Here is a 22,305-nt window from a genome sequence, read left to right as displayed (position 1 = left end):
GAGTCACGGTGCACATGTGCGGTGGTTTGTCCACAAAAAAAGCGCCAAAAGATAGAAAAGAAACTAGCAGAGCCAGAACTGTTCAACTCCCCTGGAGCCACAGCCAGCAGAGAAGCCGGTTTACTTTCGCTTTTAAACCAGCTGCAGTCTGAGAACTGGAGTGTGAGGGGCTGTAACACTAAATATGGCGGCAACGACAAAGAATGGCTGCAAAATAAACATAAATCTGTTAATTTTTTTTTTTTTTTTTTTTTATACTTATAACAATTTCGATAATTATTGATATCGAGTGATAACATTATCATATCGTTATCGCGATATGATTTTTTGCCATATCGCCCAGCCCTACCTGAGATTATATCATAATTATAGTTAGTATCATACCTGAGATTATATCATATAGTATCATACCTGAGATTATATCATATAGTATCACGATTTATATACCTGAGATTATATCATATAGTATCATACCTGAGATTATATCATATAGATTATATCATATAGTATCACGATTTATATACCTGAGATTATATCATATAGTATCATACCTGAGATTATATCATATAGTATCATACCTGAGATTATATCATATAGTATCATACCTGAGATTATATCATATAGATTATATCATAGTATCAAGATTTATATACCTGAGATTATATAGTATCATACCTGAGATTATATCATATAGTATCACGATTTATATACCTGAGATTATATCATATAGTATCATACCTGAGATTATATCATATAGTATCATACCTGAGATTATATCATATAGTATCACGATTTATATACCTGAGATTATATCATATAGTATCATACCTAAGATTATATCATATAGTATCATACCTGAGATTATATCATATAGTATCATACCTGAGATTATATCATATAGTATCATACCTGAGATTATATCATATAGTATCATACCTGAGATTATATCATATAGTATCATACCTGAGATTATATCATATAGTATCACTGAGATTATATCATATAGTATCATACCTGAGATTATATCATATAGTATCATACCTGAGATTATATCATATAGTATCATACCTGAGATTATATCATATAGATTATATCATAGTATCAAGATTTATATACCTGAGATTATATAGTATCATACCTGAGATTATATCATATAGTATCACGATTTATATACCTGAGATTATATCATATAGTATCATCATCATCATCATCATCATCATTTATTTATTCGTACATGGAATTACCACAGTCCAACAGTACATATTCATATAATTCACCAAAAATACCATGGCCGAAAGGAACAGGAAGAAGAAAAAATCTTATATATACCTGCCCCTACACACACCGATAGACATATTGTGTAAAACCAAACAGAATATACCCATTTTGCAAAAAAAAATGTAACATCAACACAACCAAATTAAATCAACATAAATAAACCCATTTTGTCTATCTATCAGTCAAACTACATATTTAGGTTAATTCATTTACACACACACACACCCACCCCCACACACACACACTTATATAATGTATTATACTTCTATATACTATCTAATTTCTATTTTATTATAATATAACTAAATCATACTATTTATTCTACACCATATTGGTACAGTATTATACAATATTTTAATATATTATTATTCTATGTTACGCTGCTATATACTATATTACTATACTCATACTGGCCTACACTACAACTCTATGCTACGTCATCCTGACACGCTAAACTGCAATATTATACTAAACTGTGCTATACTGTCTATGTATCTTTTCTTTGCACAACCTTTTGAAGTGAAATATATTATTGGAACTCTTTTCATCGTTCTGCAAAGAGTTCCATAGTTTGATACCTATAACTGAGGTGCACCTTTGTTTTAAGGTTGTTCGTGCAAATTGATAACGTCAGGCTGGATGGATGAAAAATTAATGGATATTGCTAATAAAATAAATAACGATTAAAACCCGAGTTTTCTCGGGTTTTCTCTGGCCTTGGCATTATATCATATAGTATCATACCTGAGATTATATCATATAGTATCATACCTGAGATTATATCATATAGTATCATACCTGAGATTATATCATTAAGGCTGTCAAAGTTAACGCGGTATCGCCCGATTCTATTAACGCCTATATAATCTCAGGTATGATACTATATGATATAATCTCAGTGATACTATATGATATAATCTCAGGTATGATACTATATGATATAATCTCAGGTATGATACTATATGATATAATCTCAGGTATGATACTATACGATATAATCTCAGGTATGATACTATATGATATAATCTCAGGTATGATACTATATGATATAATCTCAGGTATGATACTATATGATATAATCTCAGGTATGATACTATATGATATAATGCCAAGGCCAGAGAAAACCAGAGAAAACTGGGTAAAGGACATGAAAGTACTTTATTTTTATTTTTTTAAGTGGATTAAGGCTTGTGGACAGCTGAATATCTTGCCCCCTTCAACTCTTCTGAATGGTAAATCATATGTTAAATTACGCAAGCCAGCCTTGGCTCTTTTAACAATATGCTAAATATGCTGTACTCATACTGAAGTTATTCTTGGTATATACTGTATCCTTTGCAGTTTCTTCTAATTTGTGTAGTGCTTGGGATTGCACGTGAGGTACTTAATGCTGTGTGTGTGTGAGAGAGAGAGAAAGAGAGAGATAGAGATAGACTGAGGGGGATACTAATTATTAATTTCACCGCGGGGGCATTATCCCACGGGACAATGCATTGGTAACTTGTTTCAAATGACAATATATACCCCTCTGATTATTATTGTACGGATCGGAATACGGGCGTGCGCGTGGGAGCATGCACAAAGATATTACAGTGATATGCTGCTCCCGAGTCCGACTGCCTGAGAGAGAGAGAGAGAGAGAGAGAGAGAGAGAGAGAGAGAGAGAGAGAGAGAGAGAGAGAGAGAGAGAGAAGAGAAAGAGAGAGAGAGAGAGAGAGAGTTTGTGTAGGCGCTATTGGAAACGTGGCTGCATTGACTGATCATATATTGATTGATGGCAATGGTGATAGTTGTACTCTGCCTACTTAAATATTCGTACCTTATGGTTTCGCCGAAGCTCTGACGTGCACAGTAGGCTATACTCAGTGTGTGGTTTCGCCAATGCGTGCACGCGCGTGTTTGTGTGTGTGTGTGTGTGTGACATTGTGATACCTCGGTACATGTTTGCAAAATGTTTGGTGTAGCTAACGCTACTTTCCAGGCAAATCTCCCAGTCAGCGAAGGGCTAACGTTAGCCCTTCGTGCATTGAGCATTATTTTCAGATGACAGCACACCACGTCAAGACAAGACAACGTTACCTTGAAATTGGCAAATAGCACTGGGTGATGATCCTGTCGATGCGTAATTTACCTGGACTGAAAGTGACCAAATGCTCACTTAACACTTTGATTGCCTAAGGCTAAATTCATGATATACCATAGGTTGCCGGCTCTATTTGTCTATGGAGAAATTCCCCTTCTTTGCAGGGCTATAACTTTTTAAATTCTATTGCTAAATTGCCATTAGGGCCGATTCAATGTCCTATATGTATTGTTCAGGGTGAAGCAACGTTAAACTTTTTCATTCACATATTCATACTAAAATATGATCTAAAGTATAAGTATGTTTTCATCTCTTTCTGCAGCTTTCTCCAGAACGTGATATATAGCCCCAAATGCATTATATTGATGATCAAATAGTTTGATAGCAATCGGCGCGATATAAAAAAGTCCAACTGGACGGACTTCTGGAAGTTACTACACGTCATCTGATGTTGACCGGATGGGCGAGGGGGCGTTTATAATTCCGTGGGCAGCGTTATACCATTCATCTAATGTGGGTCAAATGTTCATCGGATCAGTTAGTATAGGAGACATTGAAAAATAACGCTGAATCTTACCGTATCTTCCTCGCGCCGTTGGGCGATGAGCGTGGAACAGACATTTTCCTATTATGGGATATAGAAATATCCGGTCCATTTCCAGGTTGTATAATAATATATACGTCCAAATCATGTTGTTTTTTCGAGTTATTTCCACCGATCGATGTTCACTGTGTGAAGACTGAGTCTCTCTAACACTAGCGAGTACCCGGACCCCATATGGAGTGAGTCCTACCGGGTTAAAGGTAACATCCGTTTTTTCGATCTGCCGATCGGCCACCAGATGGCGGTCTTGAACCGCTAGAGGATTGAGAGGAGATCACACTTGTGTCTCAGGGCCCCGGAAAGGAAATATGATTCCGATCACAGATTTTTGAAATATTGATATCAAAGACGAGTTACGGCGTCTTCGGCAACTTGAGCATGGCGGGGAAGGACGCCTAAAAGCGTCTTCCGGCAGGTAAAGTGTTAAGACCGAGTGTATTTATTTTATTTAAGTTTATTTGGAAATTGGAAGTATTTTCTATATAGAATAAAAAATACTTCCAATTTCCAAATAAACTAAAATAGAATTCCTTTCTATTATATTATAAATACACTCTTAACACTTTGGTTGCCTTGGGTTAAATTCATGATATACCATAGGTTGCCGGCTCTATTTGTCTATGGAGAAGTTCCCCTTCTTTGCAGGGCTATAACTTTTTAAATTCTATTGCTACATTGCCATTATTAGGGCCCATATTGTGTAGCAACGTTAAACTTTTTCATTCACATATTCATAGTAAAGTATGGTCTAATGTATAAGTAACCCCGACTAACCTTAATGTCATGCACTTGTCCTAATAAACTAACCTACACTGTAACACGCAACACTTTGATGAACATTGTTACTCAGCTGATAGAGTTATACCCTTCTTGCTGTCTTGTCGCACAGAACTTGTAAGTCGCTTTGGATAAAAGCGTCAGCTAAATGACTAAATGTAAAATGTAAATGTAAGTATGTTTTCATCTCTTTCTGCAGCTTTCTCCAGAACGTGATCTATAGCCCCAAATGCATTATATTGATGATGCAATACAGTTTTATGGCAATCAGCGCGATATAAAAAATTCCAACTAGACGTACTTCTAGAAGTTACTACACGTCATCTGATGTTGACCGGATGGGCGAGGGGGCGTTTATAATTCCGTGGGCAGCGTTATACCATTCATCTAGTGTGGGTCAAATGTTGATAATAGCAGTTAGTATCGAAGACGGTAACGGTACACGCTGAAACTCACCCCAGTCTCCGCGCGCCGTTGGGCGATCATCGTAGAGTAGAAGTCTTATCATTATGGGATGTAAATTTACCCGGTCCATCTCCAGCTTGTATAATGGTATATACGTCCAAATCATGTTGTTTATCGAGTTATTGGCAATCGATCACTGTGTAGCGTGACGAGCCAGAGTCCCGGGACCTATAGCGAGTGCCCGGAAGTAATACGGACGTCCAGCACAACCTCTATGCCACTTCCTGTTTAAGCGATTGCGCCGATCGGCCACCAGATGGCGCTCCTGAACCGCCAGAGAGCTCAGTGGGTCCTCCTGGTGGATCTCAGGCCAGCGGAGGGGACATATGAATCCGATCACAGATTTTTTAAATATTGATATAAGGACGCTGTAAAGCGTCCGCCGGCAACTTGAGCATGGCCGGCAATGACGTCTAAACACGTTTCCTGGCAGCCAAAGTGTTAAGAGTGTATTTATTTTATTCAGAAAGGAATTCTATTTTATTTGGAAATTGGAAGTATTTTTTTATTCTGTAGTTTCTGTACCTACTTAGTTAAAGTGGTCAGACAGTTCCCTCTGTGTGTCTGTGTAACACAATCACATTTTCTGCAAGTTATTTATGAATGTGTGAATGAAGACTGTAATAAAAGACGTTTTGTTCAATGGGGGGAAAAATTAAATTTTTTTTACCGATTACCGTGATATACCGTTAACCGGGGTATTTTTGCCCAAGGTTTCATACCTTCAAAATGTCATAGCGGCACATGCCTAGTCTACACTATACTATAGTTTAAGGCTACTTTCACTGTTTTACTGCATTACAGTACTGTTATATTGTCGTTTTTTTAATCAATAAAAATATATTACATACCGTATATATTGTTGGTGCTCCTTACATTTTGGTGGGTGCTCCTACATTTTTGCTGGTGCTCCCAACTTTTTGAAGTTGGGAGCACCAGTGCTACCAAGTAAAAATGTTAATTTCGAGCCCTGATACTCGTATTCAAAACGGTATAAAACGGAAATGTACCAATGAAAAAACAATCCGTTTCGTACATGTTGACTGCAAGCAAGTCATTGATAAGCGAGGGGTGTTTTAGACCCATAGCCATAATTTAATATATAGTTTAAGCCTTCGCAAATTTCCCCAACCTCCACTTCCTTATTGGCACGGTAGCCCTAATATGGTCAAAGGGGCGTGGCACTGAATGTGTTAAACTATTTAGTACGTGCATATTATACTGTGCGTGCGTGCATGCATGTGTGCATACTAAGGGACACACATCTGTGCAATAGCACACACCACCAGAATCACACACATTGGCCCAGTCCTACTAGACGCAAAGGATATCGGTTGTCCAGCTGCTTTTGTATGTTGTAGTGTCGTCACGATACCAACGTTTTGACTTCGATACCGATAGGAAAGGTAATGGAATTATTAGATTACAGAACATGGAAAATTCTTTATACAATTCTTTAATTAATTATAATTAACATGAATATTTTGACGTTGAAACCTAAATAGCCAGCTCGCACATATCTATTTTTAGGGACAAATGCGAGTGAAATTGTCGCACTGTAGAGCCCTGATTTGGTTCAACTGAGTTTCCGTAGTACTTCAGCGCAAGGTGAACTAGAGAGACACCTGCAGGAGGGGAGGTGAACTGCAGGAGGGGAGGTGAACTAGAGAGACACCTGCAGGAGGGGAGGTGAACTGCAGGAGGGGAGGTGAACTAGAGAGACACCTACAGGAGGGGAGGTGAACTAGAGAGACACCTACAGGAGGGGAGGTGAACTAGAGCGACACCTGGAGGAGGGGAGGTGAACTAGAGAGACCTACAGGAGGGGAGGTGAACTAGAGAGACACCTGCAGGAGGGGAGGTGAACTAGAGACACCTACATGAGGGGAGGTGAACTAGAGAGACACCTGGAGGAGGGGAGGTGAACTAGAGAGACACCTGGAGGAGGGGAGGTGAACTAGAGAGACACCTGGAGGAGGGGAGGTGAACTAGAGAGACACCTGCAGGAGGGGAGGTGAACTAGAGAGACACCTGGAGGAGGGGAGGTGAACTAGAGAGACCCCTACAGGAGGGGAGGTGAACTAGAGAGACCTGGAGGAGGGGAGGTGAACTAGAGAGACACCTGGAGGAGGGGAGGTGAACTAGAGAGACACCTGGAGGAGGGGAGGTGAACTAGAGAGACACCTGGAGGAGGGGAGGTGAACTAGAGAGACACCTGGAGGAGGGGAGGTGAACTAGAGAGACACCTGGAGGAGGGGAGGTGAACTAGAGAGACACCTGGAGGAGGGGAGGTGAACTAGAGAGACACCTGCAGGAGGGGAGGTGAACTAGAGAGACACCTACAGGAGGGGAGGTGAACTAGAGAGACACCTGGAGGAGGGGAGGTGAACTAGAGAGACACCTACAGGAGGGGAGGTGAACTAGAGAGACACCTGGAGGAGGGGAGGTGAACTAGAGAGACACCTACAGGAGGGGAGGTGAACTAGAGAGACACCTACAGGAGGGGAGGTGAACTAGAGAGACACCTGGAGGAGGGGAGGTGAACTAGAGAGACACCTGGAGGAGGGGAGGTGAACTAGAGAGACACCTGGAGGAGGGGAGGTGAACTAGAGAGACACCTACAGGAGGGGAGGTGAACTAGAGAGACACCTGGAGGAGGGGAGGTGAACTAGAGAGACACCTGCAGGACGGGAGGTGAACTAGAGAGACACCTGGAGGAGGGGAGGTGAACTAGAGAGACACCTGGAGGAGGAGAGGTGAACTAGAGAGACACCTGGAGGAGGGGAGGTGAACTAGAGACACACCTGCAGGAGGGGAGGTGAACTAGAGAGACCCCTGCAGGAGGGGAGGTGAACTAGAGAGACACCTGCAGGAGGGGAGGTGAACTAGAGAGACCCCTGGAGGAGGGGAGGTGAACTAGAGACACCTGGAGGAGGGGAGGTGAACTAGAGAGACACCTGCAGGAGGGGAGGTGAACTAGAGAGACACCTGCTGGAGGGGAGGTGAACTAGAGATAACATTTAGAGAAAATTCAGTAAATTAAATTGAAACTATTTGATCCCCCCCCCCCCCCACCTCATGGGCACCAGCTTGAAGATTCGGACATCTTTGGTTGCGATGGCGAGCACATGGAATGACCTCCCCAGGTTTGGAGCGAAGGCTATGTCGTGGACCGCGTCACTGACCGTCAGCAACGTCTCTGCTTTGGCATATTTCCTATAGAATTGTGAGAGGGGGGGGGGGGGGAACACATACAAAATGTTTTTAAAGGCTAGCGCTTAAATGCATCGTCATTCCCATTTACGACACAGTCTTTACATGTTACATGCGTGTGCGAGACAGAGGCGGCGCGCGGACCTTGTGTTTTCATTGTACTCGTAGATCTGCACCTTCCCGCCGTACGTCACGTTGCTGTCGTCGCTCCCCACCGCGATCATGGGTGGATGGGCACGGGAGCTGGTGGTGGAGGGTTAGGGTTACATTACACACGGGAGCTGGTGGTGGAGGGTTAGGGTTAGGGTTAGGGTGGGCACGGGAGCTGGTGGTGGAGGGTTAGGGTTAGGGTTAGGGTGGGCACGGGAGCTGGGTGGTGGAGGGTTAGGGTTACATTACACACGGGAGCTGGTGGTGGAGGGTTAGGGTTAGGGTTAGGGTGGGCACGGGAGCTGGTGGTGGAGGGTTAGGGTTAGGGTGGGCACGGGAGCTGGTGGTGGAGGGTTAGGGTTAGGGTTAGGGTGGGCACGGGAGCTGGTGGTGGAGGGTTAGGGTTAGGGTTAGGGTGGGCACGGGAGCTGGGTGGTGGAGGGTTAGGGTTAGGGTTACATTACACACGGGAGCTGGGTGGTGGAGGGTTAGGGTTACATTACACACGGGAGCTGGTGGTGGAGGGTTAGGGTTACACATTACATTACACACGGGAGCTGGGTGGTGGAGGGTTAGGGTTACATTACACACGGGAGCTGGTGGTGGAGGGTTAGGGTTAGGGTTACACATTACATTACACACAGGAGCTGGTGGTGGAGGACGACACAGGGAGCCACATTTACCTACTGGCTTTAACCACTAGCCTTCATGGGCCATAGTTTACAGCTACTAGAAGGAGAGGCTTCAACACTTCTGTTGACCAATGAACCAACAGGGTGAGAACCTGATGTTCTGCTACAGGACGTGCTGCTGGACATGTTCTGACCTGATGTTCTGCTACAGGACGTGCTGCTGGACATGTTCTGACCTGAGGTTCTGCTACAGGACGTGCTGCTGTACATGTTCTGACCTGATGTTCTGCTACAGGACGTGCTGCTGTACATGTTCTGACCTGAGGTTCTGCTACAGGACGTGCTGCTGGACATGTTCTGACCTGATGTTCTGCTACAGGACGTGCTGCTGTACATGTTCTGACCTGATGTTCTGCTACAGGACGTGCTGCTGTACATGTTCTGACCTGATGTTCTGCTACAGGACGTGCTGCTGTACATGTTCTGACCTGATGTTCTGCTACAGGACGTGCTGCTGGACATGTTCTGACCTGAGGTTCTGCTACAGGACGTGCTGCTGGACATGTTCTGACCTGATGTTCTGCTACAGGACGTGCTGCTGGACATGTTCTGACCTGATGTTCTGCTACAGGACGTGCTGCTGGACATGTTCTGACATGATGTTCTGCTACAGGACGAGCTGCTGGACATGTATGTTCTGACCTGGACGAGCCGCTCTACATGTATGTTCTGACCTGGACGAGCTGCTCTACATGTATGTTCTGACCTGGACGAGCTGCTGGACATGTATGTTCTGACCTGGACGAGCCGCTCTACATGTATGTTCTGACCTGGACGAGCTGCTCTACATGTATGTTCTGACCTGGACGAGCCGCTCTACATGTATGTTCTGACCTGGACGAGCCGCTCTACATGTATGTTCTGACCTGAGGTTCTGCTACAGGACGAGCCGCTCTACATGCATGTTCTGACCTGGACGTGCCGCTCTACATGTATGTTCTGACCTGGACGAGCCGCTCTACATGTATGTTCTGACCTGGACGTGCCGCTCTACATGTATGTTCTGACCTGGACGAGCCGCTCTACATGTATGTTCTGACCTGGACGAGCCGCTCTACATGTATGTTCTGACCTGGACGAGCCGCTCTACATGTATGTTCTGACCTGAGGTTCTGCTACAGGACACTCTACATGTATGTTCTGACCTGGAGGTTCTGCTACAGGACGAGCCGCTCTACATGTATGTTCTGACCTGGACGGGTTCCAGGAGATGCAGCTGCAGCTCAGCTTGCAGGAGATCTCGTGCTGCAGGGACCACTGGCTGAGGTTCATGACGTCCGGCGCCTCGTAGATCCTGACCACGCCGTCAGCAGAGCAGGTGGTCAGCATCAGACCCATGTGCTTCGGGGCAAACTTCACGTCCGTCACGGAGGTTCTGCTGTCCACCAGCGTGGTCCTCTTGATCTGGGAGGAGGGGAGCACACTGGGTCAGAACATGGTGGTTACTGGGTCAGAACATGGTGGTTACTGGGTCAGAACATGGTGGTTACTGGGAGGAGGGGAGCACACTGGGTCAGAACATGGTGGTTACTGGGTCAGAACATGGTGGTTACTGGGTCAGAACATGGTGGTTACTGGGTCAGAACATGGTGGTTCTCTCCCATCCCTATGCGAGGCTAGTGGTCCGTATCTGCTTCCATTAATCTGTGCTGACGAATATGTTACCGTCCGCAATGCTGTCGTTTCTGCAAAGGCACGATTACGTTCAGTTAAAACCTAAAAATAAACCAACGGATAGTAATACCTTCAGTCAAATTCCTATCCGTTCAATAGCGGATCAATATAGCCACAGCCTAGTTACATACCGTCCAAGGAGGCAGTTTAGAGACTCGTTAATGTTATGCAGCACAAGGTACAGGCTGTTATAGGGAAGCACCTAGTGGTGACAGGCGGAACATCATCCATTATCGCCCATCCATGGTGCAGCAGAACATTAATGAGTCTCAGTCTAAACGGCTGCCTTGTTATTTCAATGGTTTACTAAATTAGAACACTACACTCTCCCATTTGGAAAACAGTACATTTTTTTTTGTATTTTTTTTTACATTAATTAATGTGTGTGTGTATATATAGGTATCTGCAGGTTTCAACAAGTTATGTTAGATTATAGATACACAGGGCCATCCGGGTACTTGATTGAGATGTTATTATTTCTTTTAAGAGAGTGCAGTACCGTTACCCACCCAGTGGCTCTGCCCCCTCTGCTTGTCGTTGGACTCCCAGCTCTTGAAGAGAGTGCAGTACCGTTACCCACCCAGTGGCTCTGCCCCCTCTGCTTGTCGTTGGACTCCCAGCTCTTTAAGAGAGTGCAGTACCGTTACCCACCCAGTGGCTCTGCCCCCTCTGCTTGTCGTTGGACTCCCAGCTCTTTAAGAGAGTGCAGTACCGTTACCCACCCAGTGGCTCTGCCCCCTCTGCTTGTCGTTGGACTCCCAGCTCTCTAAGAGAGTGCAGTACCGTTACCCACCCAGTGGCTCTGCCCCCTCTGCTTGTCGTTGGACTCCCAGCTCTTTAAGAGAGTGCAGTACCGTTACCCACCCAGTGGCTCTGCCCCCTCTGCTTGTCGTTGGACTCCCAGCTCTTTAAGAGAGTGCAGTACCGTTACCCACCCAGTGGCTCTGCCCCCTCTGCTTGTCGTTGGACTCCCAGCTCTCTAAGAGAGTGCAGTACCGTTACCCACCCAGTGGCTCTGCCCCCTCTGCTTGTCGTTGGACTCCCAGCTCTTTAAGAGAGTGCAGTACTGTTACCCACCCAGTGGCTCTGCCCCCTCTGCTTGTCGTTGGACTCCCAGCTCTTTAAGAGAGTGCAGTACCGTTACCCACCCAGTGGCTCTGCCCCCTCTGCTTGTCGTTGGACTCCCAGCTCTTTAAGAGAGTGCAGTACCGTTACCCACCCAGTGGCTCTGCCCCCTCTGCTTGTCGTTGGACTCCCAGCTCTTTAAGAGAGTGCAGTACCGTTACCCACCCAGTGGCTCTGCCCCCTCTGCTTGTCGTTGGACTCCCAGCTCTTTAAGAGAGTGCAGTACTGTTACCCACCCAGTGGCTCTGCCCCCTCTGCTTGTCGTTGGACTCCCAGCTCTTTAAGAGAGTGCAGTACTGTTACCCACCCAGTGGCTCTGCCCCCTCTGCTTGTCGTTGGACTCCCAGCTCTTTAAGAGAGTGCAGTACCGTTACCCACCCAGTGGCTCTGCCCCCTCTGCTTGTCGTTGGACTCCCAGCTCTCTAAGAGAGTGCAGTACCGTTACCCACCCAGTGGCTCTGCCCCCTCTGCTTGTCGTTGGACTCCCCCACGATCTCCTCCCAGACAGCAGCCGTCCTGTCGAAGGAGCAGGAAGCCAGGACCTGGCCGAACTCTGGATGGGCCCACGTCACTCTCCAGACAGACCCACTGTGCGTCTGGGCAGAAGGGGGGGAAAAGACCGTTATGAGTTCAACAATCTCTGCATCTTGATGAAGAAACTACAGAGATGAAAACATACTTTTTTACATACATTCTTAGGTATCTGAGGAGGTGATGACGATAGTGGTAGTGGTTAGAGTTGTTCCGATACCGATACCAGTATAGGAAATGCCTCCGATACTGCCTAGAATGCTGGTATCGGTATCGGCGAGTACGCTTCAATTCTATGCTCCGATACCATATGACGTCATTTATCAACAACACGTGCGGTATCCTCCTGCTGAGAGTGAGCATTATAAAACAAACGTGTTTTTAAATCGACCGTGAATTAAAGTGTCAATGCTGTTTGTCATTTTAACAGCAGATACTAGGGGTGGGAATCGCCAGAGACCTCACGATACGATACTATCGCGATACTAAATATATCGCGATACGCTGAGTATTGCGGGGGGGGGGAAATTTGATTTTTTTTTATCACATTTAATTTATTACCTTTTTTCAACTGCAAAGTAAAACTTTGTCAACATGTTTTATCTAATAAAATGATGTTCAGTCTGTTGTGGGGGTGGGACGATACATCGATCCAGATCGATATATCGATCTATTATCAATTATCAAATAGGATCGATGCAACGTAAAAAGATCGATTCATATTGCGATACTCTTATTTTGAAAATCTCCTGGTGAGCATATCCGCCCGGCTGCAACAACAGTAGCTCAGCGCGTGTAGACGTTAGACTGCATTGCTTCAGAGTCCGCCTATTTTGCCCGAAATAAGTGCCTGTTGTTTTTTTCCCCACAACGGGTCAAATGCATCTAACATGCTTTCCATCCTCGCCATTCCTTTATGCCCACGTCGCGTTAAATACCGAAATTAACGTTGCGTTAGCGTAAGCTAACTAAGCTAAGCTGATCAGAGCCATATAGAGAAAACAGCAGAGGTCCATTAGGGACTGGGGAAGGGGCATTCTCTGTGTGTGTCTGCGTTTGGAAAGAGGGGTTTTAGGTTGTGTTCCAAAATGTTTTACTTAAAGTTTAAAGCTCAATTTATCAAAACGTGGCAATTTACAGTGAACAGGAGGCCTATTTGTATTAAAAACAATAAATAGTTTTTCATTTAAATGTCTGGAAGAGCTAAAAAAAAATCAAAATTATATTTGTTACCTTTTGAGTTGATCTAAATGTTACTGATTGTGTTAAATGGGCTTATGATATCATCTCATATCGATTGCAGGCACCTGCATTGTATCGTATCGTGGCAGATATCGGCAAATATCGTATCGTTGTCCAAAGAATCTATATCGTATCGTGATGAAACTGGTGATTCCCACCCCTAGTAGAGTCCATACACCCAACACCAAATCCCATAATTCCTTACACGTAACGTGTCTGGCTGTGTGACGTCGACTTGTCAGCATGAAAATGACAGCCAAACATGGCACTGCAACTAAATAACACAAATACAACACGTTTTATACTTGTGCTACAAGATGTTGGCCTGTGCTACAAAACTATCAACCTCTGTAGCACCAGTGCTATGTGCAAAAAAAGTTAACGTACAGCCCTGCATATAATATCATCTCATATCGATCGCAGGCACCTGAATGGAATCGTATCGTGGCAGACTTTGTGATATCTTTGTGATATCTGCAAATATCGTATCGTTGTCCAAATAATCGATATCGTATCGTGATGAAACTGGTGATTCCCACCCCTAGTCTGTATTCATAATCCAGCAATAATGGCTGTAGACCTGCAAGCAAAGTACAGCAAGTTGGCAAAGGAGTATTCCAAGGTAAATCACTTTTTCACCAGTAACGTTACATTGTGTTTCCATCTAGCTCACGCTAACTGGCTAACTAACCTAAGTGTCGTCACCGATCGACCTCTCGCACACATGAACGCAATTAATGACATAATGTGGACAGCCATACCGGTGACAATGTTTAGCTTTTAGTGCCAAAGGATAAGAGTCTGAGGCGGAGTCTCAAAAGAGAATGTTGAATATTTATTGTGCATTAAAAATCACAACATACACATTACTACTAGCCAGAGCCTCTGCTACTAGCTAACTGAACCGGAGCAGACTGGGTAGCAAGTGCAACAACGTATAACCTCCGAGCGGAACCAGTGTCCCAACAACCGTTCCATGAGTGAATCATTGAGCATAGTTGTCAATTAATGATACTAATCTATACAATCACCTGTTGTTGAATAAATACCATTACTTTCTAGTTATTACTAAAAAACAGTATATGTAAAACAGTATCTGTAGCTGTAAAAAAAATAAAATTAAAAAAGTTTTATAATTTATATAATATAATTATTATAATTGTTTTTTATGTATGCACTGGTATCGGATCAGTATCGGTATCGGCCGATACCCAAAGCTTAGGTATCGGAATCGGATCGGGAAAGAAAAAATGGTATCGGAACATCTCTAGTAGTAGTAGTGGTGGTGGTAGTAGTGGATTAGTGATGGTAGAATTAGTAGTAGTGATAGTGGTAGTAGTAGTAGTAGTAGTAGTAGTAGTAGTAGTAGTAGTAGTAGTAGTAGTAGTAGTAGTGGTGGTGGTAGTAGTGGTGGTGGTAGTAGTGGATTAGTGCTGGTAGAATTAGTAGTAGTGATAGTGATAGTAGTAGTAGTAGTAGTAGTAGTAGTAGTAGTAGTAGTAGTAGTAGTAGTGGTAGTGGTAGTGGTAGTGGTAGTGGTAGTAGTGGTAGTGGTAGTAGTAGTAGTAGTAGTAGTAGTAGTAGTAGTAGTAGTAGTAGTGGTAGTGGTAGTGGTAGTAGTAGTAGTAGTAGTAGTAGCAGTAGTAGTAGTAGTAGTAGTGGTAGTGGTAGTGGTAGTGGTAGTAGTAGTAGTAGTAGTAGTAGTAGTAGTAGTGGTAGTGGTAGTAGTAATAGTAGTAGTAGTAGTAGTAGTAGTAGTAGTAGTAGTAGTAGTAGTAGTAGTAGTAGTAGTAGTAGTGGTAGTGGTAGTGGTAGTGGTAGTGGTGGTAGTGGTAGTGGTAGTAGTAGTAGTAGTAGTAGTAGTAGTAGTAGTAGTAGTAGTAGTAGTGGTAGTAGCAGTAGCAGTAGCAGTAGTGGTGGTGGTAGTGGTAGTAGCAGTAGTGGTGGTAGTGGTTGGTGGTGGTGGTAGTGGTGATAGTGATAGTGGTAATGATGGTGGTAGTGGTGGTGATAGTGACATGTTACACTTCAGTTGTGTTGCCTTATAAACAATGCCAGGTTACAGCAGGTGGGTTACCTTCCAGCTAGCTGTACAGTGCCACTCCCCAGTCTCACTTTTATCCCAGACCTGAGGAGAAGCAGGAAAACACACTGTTAGCCTAAAGTCCAAAGCACAGGGCGGGCGACCGACGGCGCCTGGCGATGCGATCGTCTGTCGCTCAACGACAATCGCTTAACACCCCACACCAGATCCGACCGTTCAGGTATAATAAGCTATTATGTGTCGCTCTGTCTAGCTGGGGTGTTGTTTCCCCCCGGGAGATATGGGAGGACGGACCGGACATTAGGTTGTCGTGAAGCAAACGTATTAGCAGGTAGCTGTGTTGTGCATTACGAGGGAAGTATTAACCTGTAAAACCCATATTGAGCTGGAATTAAACCACCATATACAAATACAACCTCTCCTCATTCTTCCTAACATTACTGATGAGTCACAAATCGATACGATACGTTCACTACCACCGATTGGACAAGTAATGTTATGCATCTGCTGAGAGAGAATGTTTTTTCACGGAAGACGCTGTTCTGTTCTCAACCATCATTTTCTTTGGACAATAAACCTTATAAACTACATCAGCTGCAGCCTGGACATTAAACTCTGTCAACATCCACAACTTATTTTGTTACCAGAGTATAAAAACATTAGTAGGTGCATCGTGGCGCATTGTCAATTTATTAGTTAATGATAAGCGGCCACTATAGCTTCTCCAACTAACGTTATTTATTTAAATTGTTCCTGTTAATAATAATTAACATAAGTAGCATGGTAATAATACGTAGGTTATTGATCATTGAATGCATGTATTGATACATTAATGGTGTACAAATGATACACCAGTAGAGCTTCTGTACTACTTCTACTGTAGAAGTCGTGTTATTTGCTCACTGTCCTGCTGTGTCGCCTGCCGTCGCCTCAAAAAAATAGGATCGAGGCGATTTTTAGCGAGGCGACAGAAATGGCTGCGCTATCGTCGCTTCAAAATCTCCTGCCGTGTGGGTTGTCTGTCTCATTCATAACAATGGAGGCGATACAGTTCTGTCGGTCGGCTCGCTTAAAAAATCGCCCGCCGTGTGAGTTGGACTTAACTGTCACAGGAATCTGAGAACACATTTGTTAATTGATTAGAAATGTATCAACACAATACAGCACAAGTACAGTACAATGAAAATAAGTTTAGCATCCAACCAGAGTGCAAATGTAACAGTAAAGTGCAACAGTAATATACAATGTACAGATGATTAAACTGGATATAAAATATATAAATGAGTACTACTGAGTAATAGTGCTAGTCAGATGTATGTACAGTGCAGAGTTGTAGTATTAATATGTACAGTAATACAGGTATAACGACACTATGGTAGTAAGTCATACTGCCCAGCAGCATAACTAGTAAGAGTAGTTAAGGGATATGTAGTACACATATACTGTAGATATATACAGATATGTAAAGGGATTACATGCAGGTATTTACAGACATATGTGGATATATATATATGGTAGAAAAATATATAAATAAACGGTATATACAGAAATATTGTACATGCCAACATTATACTGAGTCATAATATGGGTTATATGCAGATGTATAAGTAGGTGGATTATATGCAGGTATATAGACGCACTATATGCAGACCTGTATATTCAGACAGAAATGGATATATATACAGTATATGCGGTAAATACAACAACGTTTATGCACTCATGACCTTTACATCCTAACGTTAAGTTATTTAGCCGACCTACTTGTAATTAAACTACTGTATGAAACGTTACCGTGTGCATGTTATTGTGTTAGATATTACAATATGTTACCGTGTGCATGTTATTGTGTTAGATATTACAATATGTTACCGTGTGCATGTTATTGTGTTAGATATTACAATATGTTACCGTGTGCATGTTATTGTGTTAGATATTACAATATGTTACCGTGTGCATGTTATTGTGTTAGATATTACAATATGTTACCGTGTGCATGTTATTGTGTTAGATATTACAATATGTTACCGTGTGCATTTATTGTGTTAGATATTACAATGTGTTCCAGATATTACAATATGTTATTGTGTTAGATATTACAATATGTTCCATGTTATTGTGTTAGATATTACAATGTGTTCCAGATATTACAATATGTTATTGTGTTAGATATTACAATATGTTCCATGTTATTGTGTTAGATATTACAATGTGTTCCAGATATTACAATATGTTATTGTGTTAGATATTACAATATGTTCCATGTTATTGTGTTAGATATTACAATGTGTTCCAGATATTACAATATGTTCCATGTTATTGTGTTAGATATTACAATATGTTCCATGTTATTGTGTTAGATATTACAATATGTTCCTTGTTATTGTGTTAGATATTACAATATGTTCCTTGTTATTGTGTTAGATATTACAATATGTTCCATGTTATTGTGTTAGATATTACAATATGTTCCATGTTATTGTGTTAGATATTACAATATGTTCCATGTTATTGTGTTAGATATTACAATATGTTCCTTGTTATTGTGTTAGATATTACAATATGTTCCTTGTTATTGTGTTAGATATTACAATATGTTCCTTGTTATTGTGTTAGATATTACAATATGTTCCATGTTATTGTGTTAGATATTACAATGTGTTCCAGATATTACAATATGTTCCATGTTATTGTGTTAGATATTACAATATGTTCCATGTTATTGTGTTAGATATTACAATATGTTCCATGTTATTGTGTTAGATATTACAATATGTTCCATGTTATTGTGTTAGATATTACAATATGTTCCATGTTATTGTGTTAGATATTACAATATGTTCCATGTTATTGTGTTAGATATTACAATATGTTACCGTGTGCATGTTATTGTGTTAGATATTACAATATGTTACCGTGTGCATGTTATTGTGTTAGATATTACAATATGTTACCGTGTGCATGTTATTGTGTTAGATATTACAATATGTTACCGTGTGCATTTATTGTGTTAGATATTACAATGTGTTCCAGATATTACAATATGTTATTGTGTTAGATATTACAATATGTTCCATGTTATTGTGTTAGATATTACAATGTGTTCCAGATATTACAATATGTTATTGTGTTAGATATTACAATATGTTGAATGAATGAATGAAAACTTTATTTAACAGATTGCAGAATGGGTACAATACAGTACGGCTCAATACATACAATTGTTAAGGGGATGCAGACCAGAGAAAGACGTTTGTCTTGTTTCCATCAGGGTCCCCCATTTTCAATTCATATAGACATTTATGACATACATGACATACAGATAGTCAGTACTGCTACATCTATACATTTATGACATACCAGATTTGCAAATACAGTACTGTTTGTGATACAGAAGGAGTCAAGAAAAGGGAGTATATACATTTGACGTAGAAACTGTACATTGGAGGTTGGGTGGGGGGGGGTTGGGTACATTGGGATATTGACAACCATACTGGGTAATTTACATTGGAGGTGGTTGGGGGGGGGGGGGGGGCGGGGGGCACACTGTATAAACAAGTAACACTGTACATTGAGGGGGGGGGGGAGGAGACACTGTACAAACAAACACAATTGTACATTGAACTATTGACAAAACCATACTAGGTAAATGACTGTACATTGGAGGGGGTTGGAATGATTGGGTTAGGATATTTACAGGGGCCAGTGTTGAATTGCAGTCTCCCGTAGGTGTCCCTTGAGAGAGGTTTTGAAAGTGGGTAGTGATCCACATTCCTTTACAGCTTTGGGTAGGGCGTTCCACATTGATGTGGCATAATTGCGAAACGTGTTTAGTCCCTTATTTGAGCCGAATCTGGGTTTGACATGATTTGTGGAGCTCCCTCTGGTGTTGTGATCGTGGTATTCACTGACCTTTGGGAAGTATTTTGACATGTACATGGGTACCTTGGTCGTGTAGTGTATCTTGTAGACCAGGCCCATTGCAAGTTGTTGTACTCTGTCGTCTACTCTAAGCCATCCTAGGTTGTCGAAGTGGGCAGGGGTGAGGTGGGTTCTAGGAGTAAGGTCAAGCAGTAGTCTGACCAGTTTGTTTTGAGATGTTTGTAATTTTGTTTTTAGCGCCTTTGAGGTGCTTTGGTACCATGAGGTGCAAGCATAGTCGTAGTACCCCTGAATGAGTGCTCCTGCCAGAGTCTTCAGGGTGTTCTTGTTTACCAGAGAGGAGATCCGGTACAAGAATCGAGTTCGTTGGTTGACTTTCTTGACACTGTTCCATGTTATTGTGTTAGATATTACAATGTGTTCCAGATATTACAATATGTTCCATGTTATTGTGTTAGATATTACAATATGTTCCTTGTTATTGTGTTAGATATTACAATATGTTCCTTGTTATTGTGTTAGATATTACAATATGTTCCATGTTATTGTGTTAGATATTACAATATGTTCCTTGTTATTGTGTTAGATATTACAATATGTTCCTTGTTATTGTGTTAGATATTACAATATGTTCCTTGTTATTGTGTTAGATATTACAATATGTTCCTTGTTATTGTGTTAGATATTACAATATGTTCCATGTTATTGTGTTAGATATTAGCTCAGTGGTCCATTCACTCGCCAAACGTTGTTAATGCTGTTAACAGATAGTTAACGTTACACCAGTTCACCTATATAACTGCAGTAGATATGATGAGGATATGAACATGTTTAATGTGTTTTATTAAATACAGAACACCAGCCCAGCCAGCAGCTCAGTGAGTCAACACGCCGCCCGGCTGGCTAGCATCGTGGCTAACGTGAGCTAACTGGCTAACTGGTGTGATGAAGCTAGGTTGGCTCAAACATATCGTTGTGTGTTTGTTTACCTTGACACTTTGGTCACTTGAACAAGTCGCCATTCGCCTGCCGTGGAAATCATACGACACGTCGTGTATGAGATCTTTATGATCCGCCGCGATGCTCCGCGCCACGAACATGGTGTTGTTCTGTACTTCTGTATGACAACTATTAAAGAAACTAACTTCAGAACCTGCAGCCGAACACCGAGGAGGGTATATCTGCAGAGCCGAACACCGAGGAGGTATATCTGCAGAGCTGAACACCGAGGAGGGTATATCTGCAGAGCCGAACACCGAGGAGGTATATCTGCAGAGCTGCACCGAGGAGGTATATCTGCAGAGCTGCACCGAGAGGGTATATCTGCAGAGCTGCACCGAGGAGGTATATCTGCAGAGCTGCACCGAGAGGGTATATCTGCAGAGCTGCACCGAGGAGGTATATCTGCAGAGCTGAACACCGAGGAGGGTATATCTGCAGAGCTGCACCGAGGAGGTATATCTGCAGAGCTGAACACAGAGGAAGTATATCTGCAGAGCTGCACCGAGGAGGTATATCTGCAGAGCTGAACACCGAGGAGGTATATCTGCAGAGCTGCACCGAGGAGGTATATCTGCAGAGCTGAACACAGAGGAGGTATATCTGCAGAGCTGCACCGAGAGGGTATATCTGCAGAGCTGCACCGAGGAGGTATATCTGCAGAGCTGCACCGAGAGGGTATATCTGCAGAGCTGCACCGAGGAGGTATATCTGCAGAGCTGCACCGAGGAGGTATATCTGCAGAGCTGCACCGAGGAGGGTATATCTGCAGAGCTGCACCGAGGAGGGTATATCTGCAGAGCTGCACACCGAGGAGGGTATATCTGCAGAGCCGAACACAGAGGAGGGTATATCTGCAGAGCTGCACACCGAGGAGGTATATCTGCAGAGCTGCACCGAGGAGGGTATATCTGCAGAGCTGCACCGAGGAGGTATATCTGCAGAGCTGCACCGAGGAGGTATATCTGCAGAGCTGAACACCGAGGAGGGTATATCTGCAGAGCTGCACCGAGGAGGTATATCTGCAGAGCCGAACACCGAGGAGGTATATCTGCAGAGCTGCACCGAGGAGGGTATATCTGCAGAGCTGCACCGAGGAGGTATATCTGCAGAGCTGAACACCGAGGAGGGTATATCTGCAGAGCTGCACCGAGGAGGTATATCTGCAGAGCTGAACACCGAGGAGGTATATCTGCAGAGCTGCACCGAGGAGGTATATCTGCAGAGCTGCACCGAGGAGGTATATCTGCAGAGCTGTACCGAGGAGGGTATATCTGCAGAGCTGCACCGAGGAGGTATATCTGCAGAGCTGCACACCGAGGAGGGTATATCTGCAGAGCCGAACACCGAGGAGGGTATATCTGCAGAGCTGCACACCGAGGAGGTATATCTGCAGAGCTGCACCGAGGAGGGTATATCTGCAGAGCCGAACACCGAGGAGGTATATCTGCAGAGCTGCACCGAGGAGGTATATCTGCAGAGCTGCACACCGAGGAGGTATATCTGCAGAGCTGCACTGAGGAGGGTATATCTGCAGAGCTGCACACCG

The 22,305-nt window shown here is 43.1% G+C and overlaps 1 protein-coding gene across 2 annotated transcripts in view; it reads right to left on the bottom strand.

The window, feature by feature from the left end:
• Positions 1–20,871, bottom strand: part of seh1l (SEH1-like) — a 66,356-nt gene extending 45,485 nt beyond the window's left edge. For both annotated transcript variants that reach the window (XM_084338492.1, XM_084338493.1), the window contains exons 1-6: positions 20,747–20,871; positions 15,912–15,962; positions 12,511–12,657; positions 10,455–10,666; positions 8,565–8,663; positions 8,283–8,423 (exon numbers count right to left, since the gene is read on the bottom strand). In XM_084338492.1, coding sequence (XP_084194618.1) covers positions 8,283–8,423; positions 8,565–8,663; positions 10,455–10,666; positions 12,511–12,657; positions 15,912–15,962; positions 20,747–20,857 — 761 coding nt within the window. In that variant the 5' untranslated portion in view covers positions 20,858–20,871. The remainder of the gene's footprint in view (positions 1–8,282; positions 8,424–8,564; positions 8,664–10,454; positions 10,667–12,510; positions 12,658–15,911; positions 15,963–20,746) is intronic.
• Positions 20,872–22,305: the final 1,434 nt, after the last annotated feature.

This window comes from Notolepis coatsorum, assembly GCF_963971535.1.
Source record: "Notolepis coatsorum genome assembly, contig: SUPER_19_unloc_2, whole genome shotgun sequence".
Lineage (NCBI taxonomy): Eukaryota > Metazoa > Chordata > Actinopteri > Aulopiformes > Paralepididae > Notolepis > Notolepis coatsorum.
This window is presented reverse-complemented; position numbering and strand designations above follow the sequence as displayed.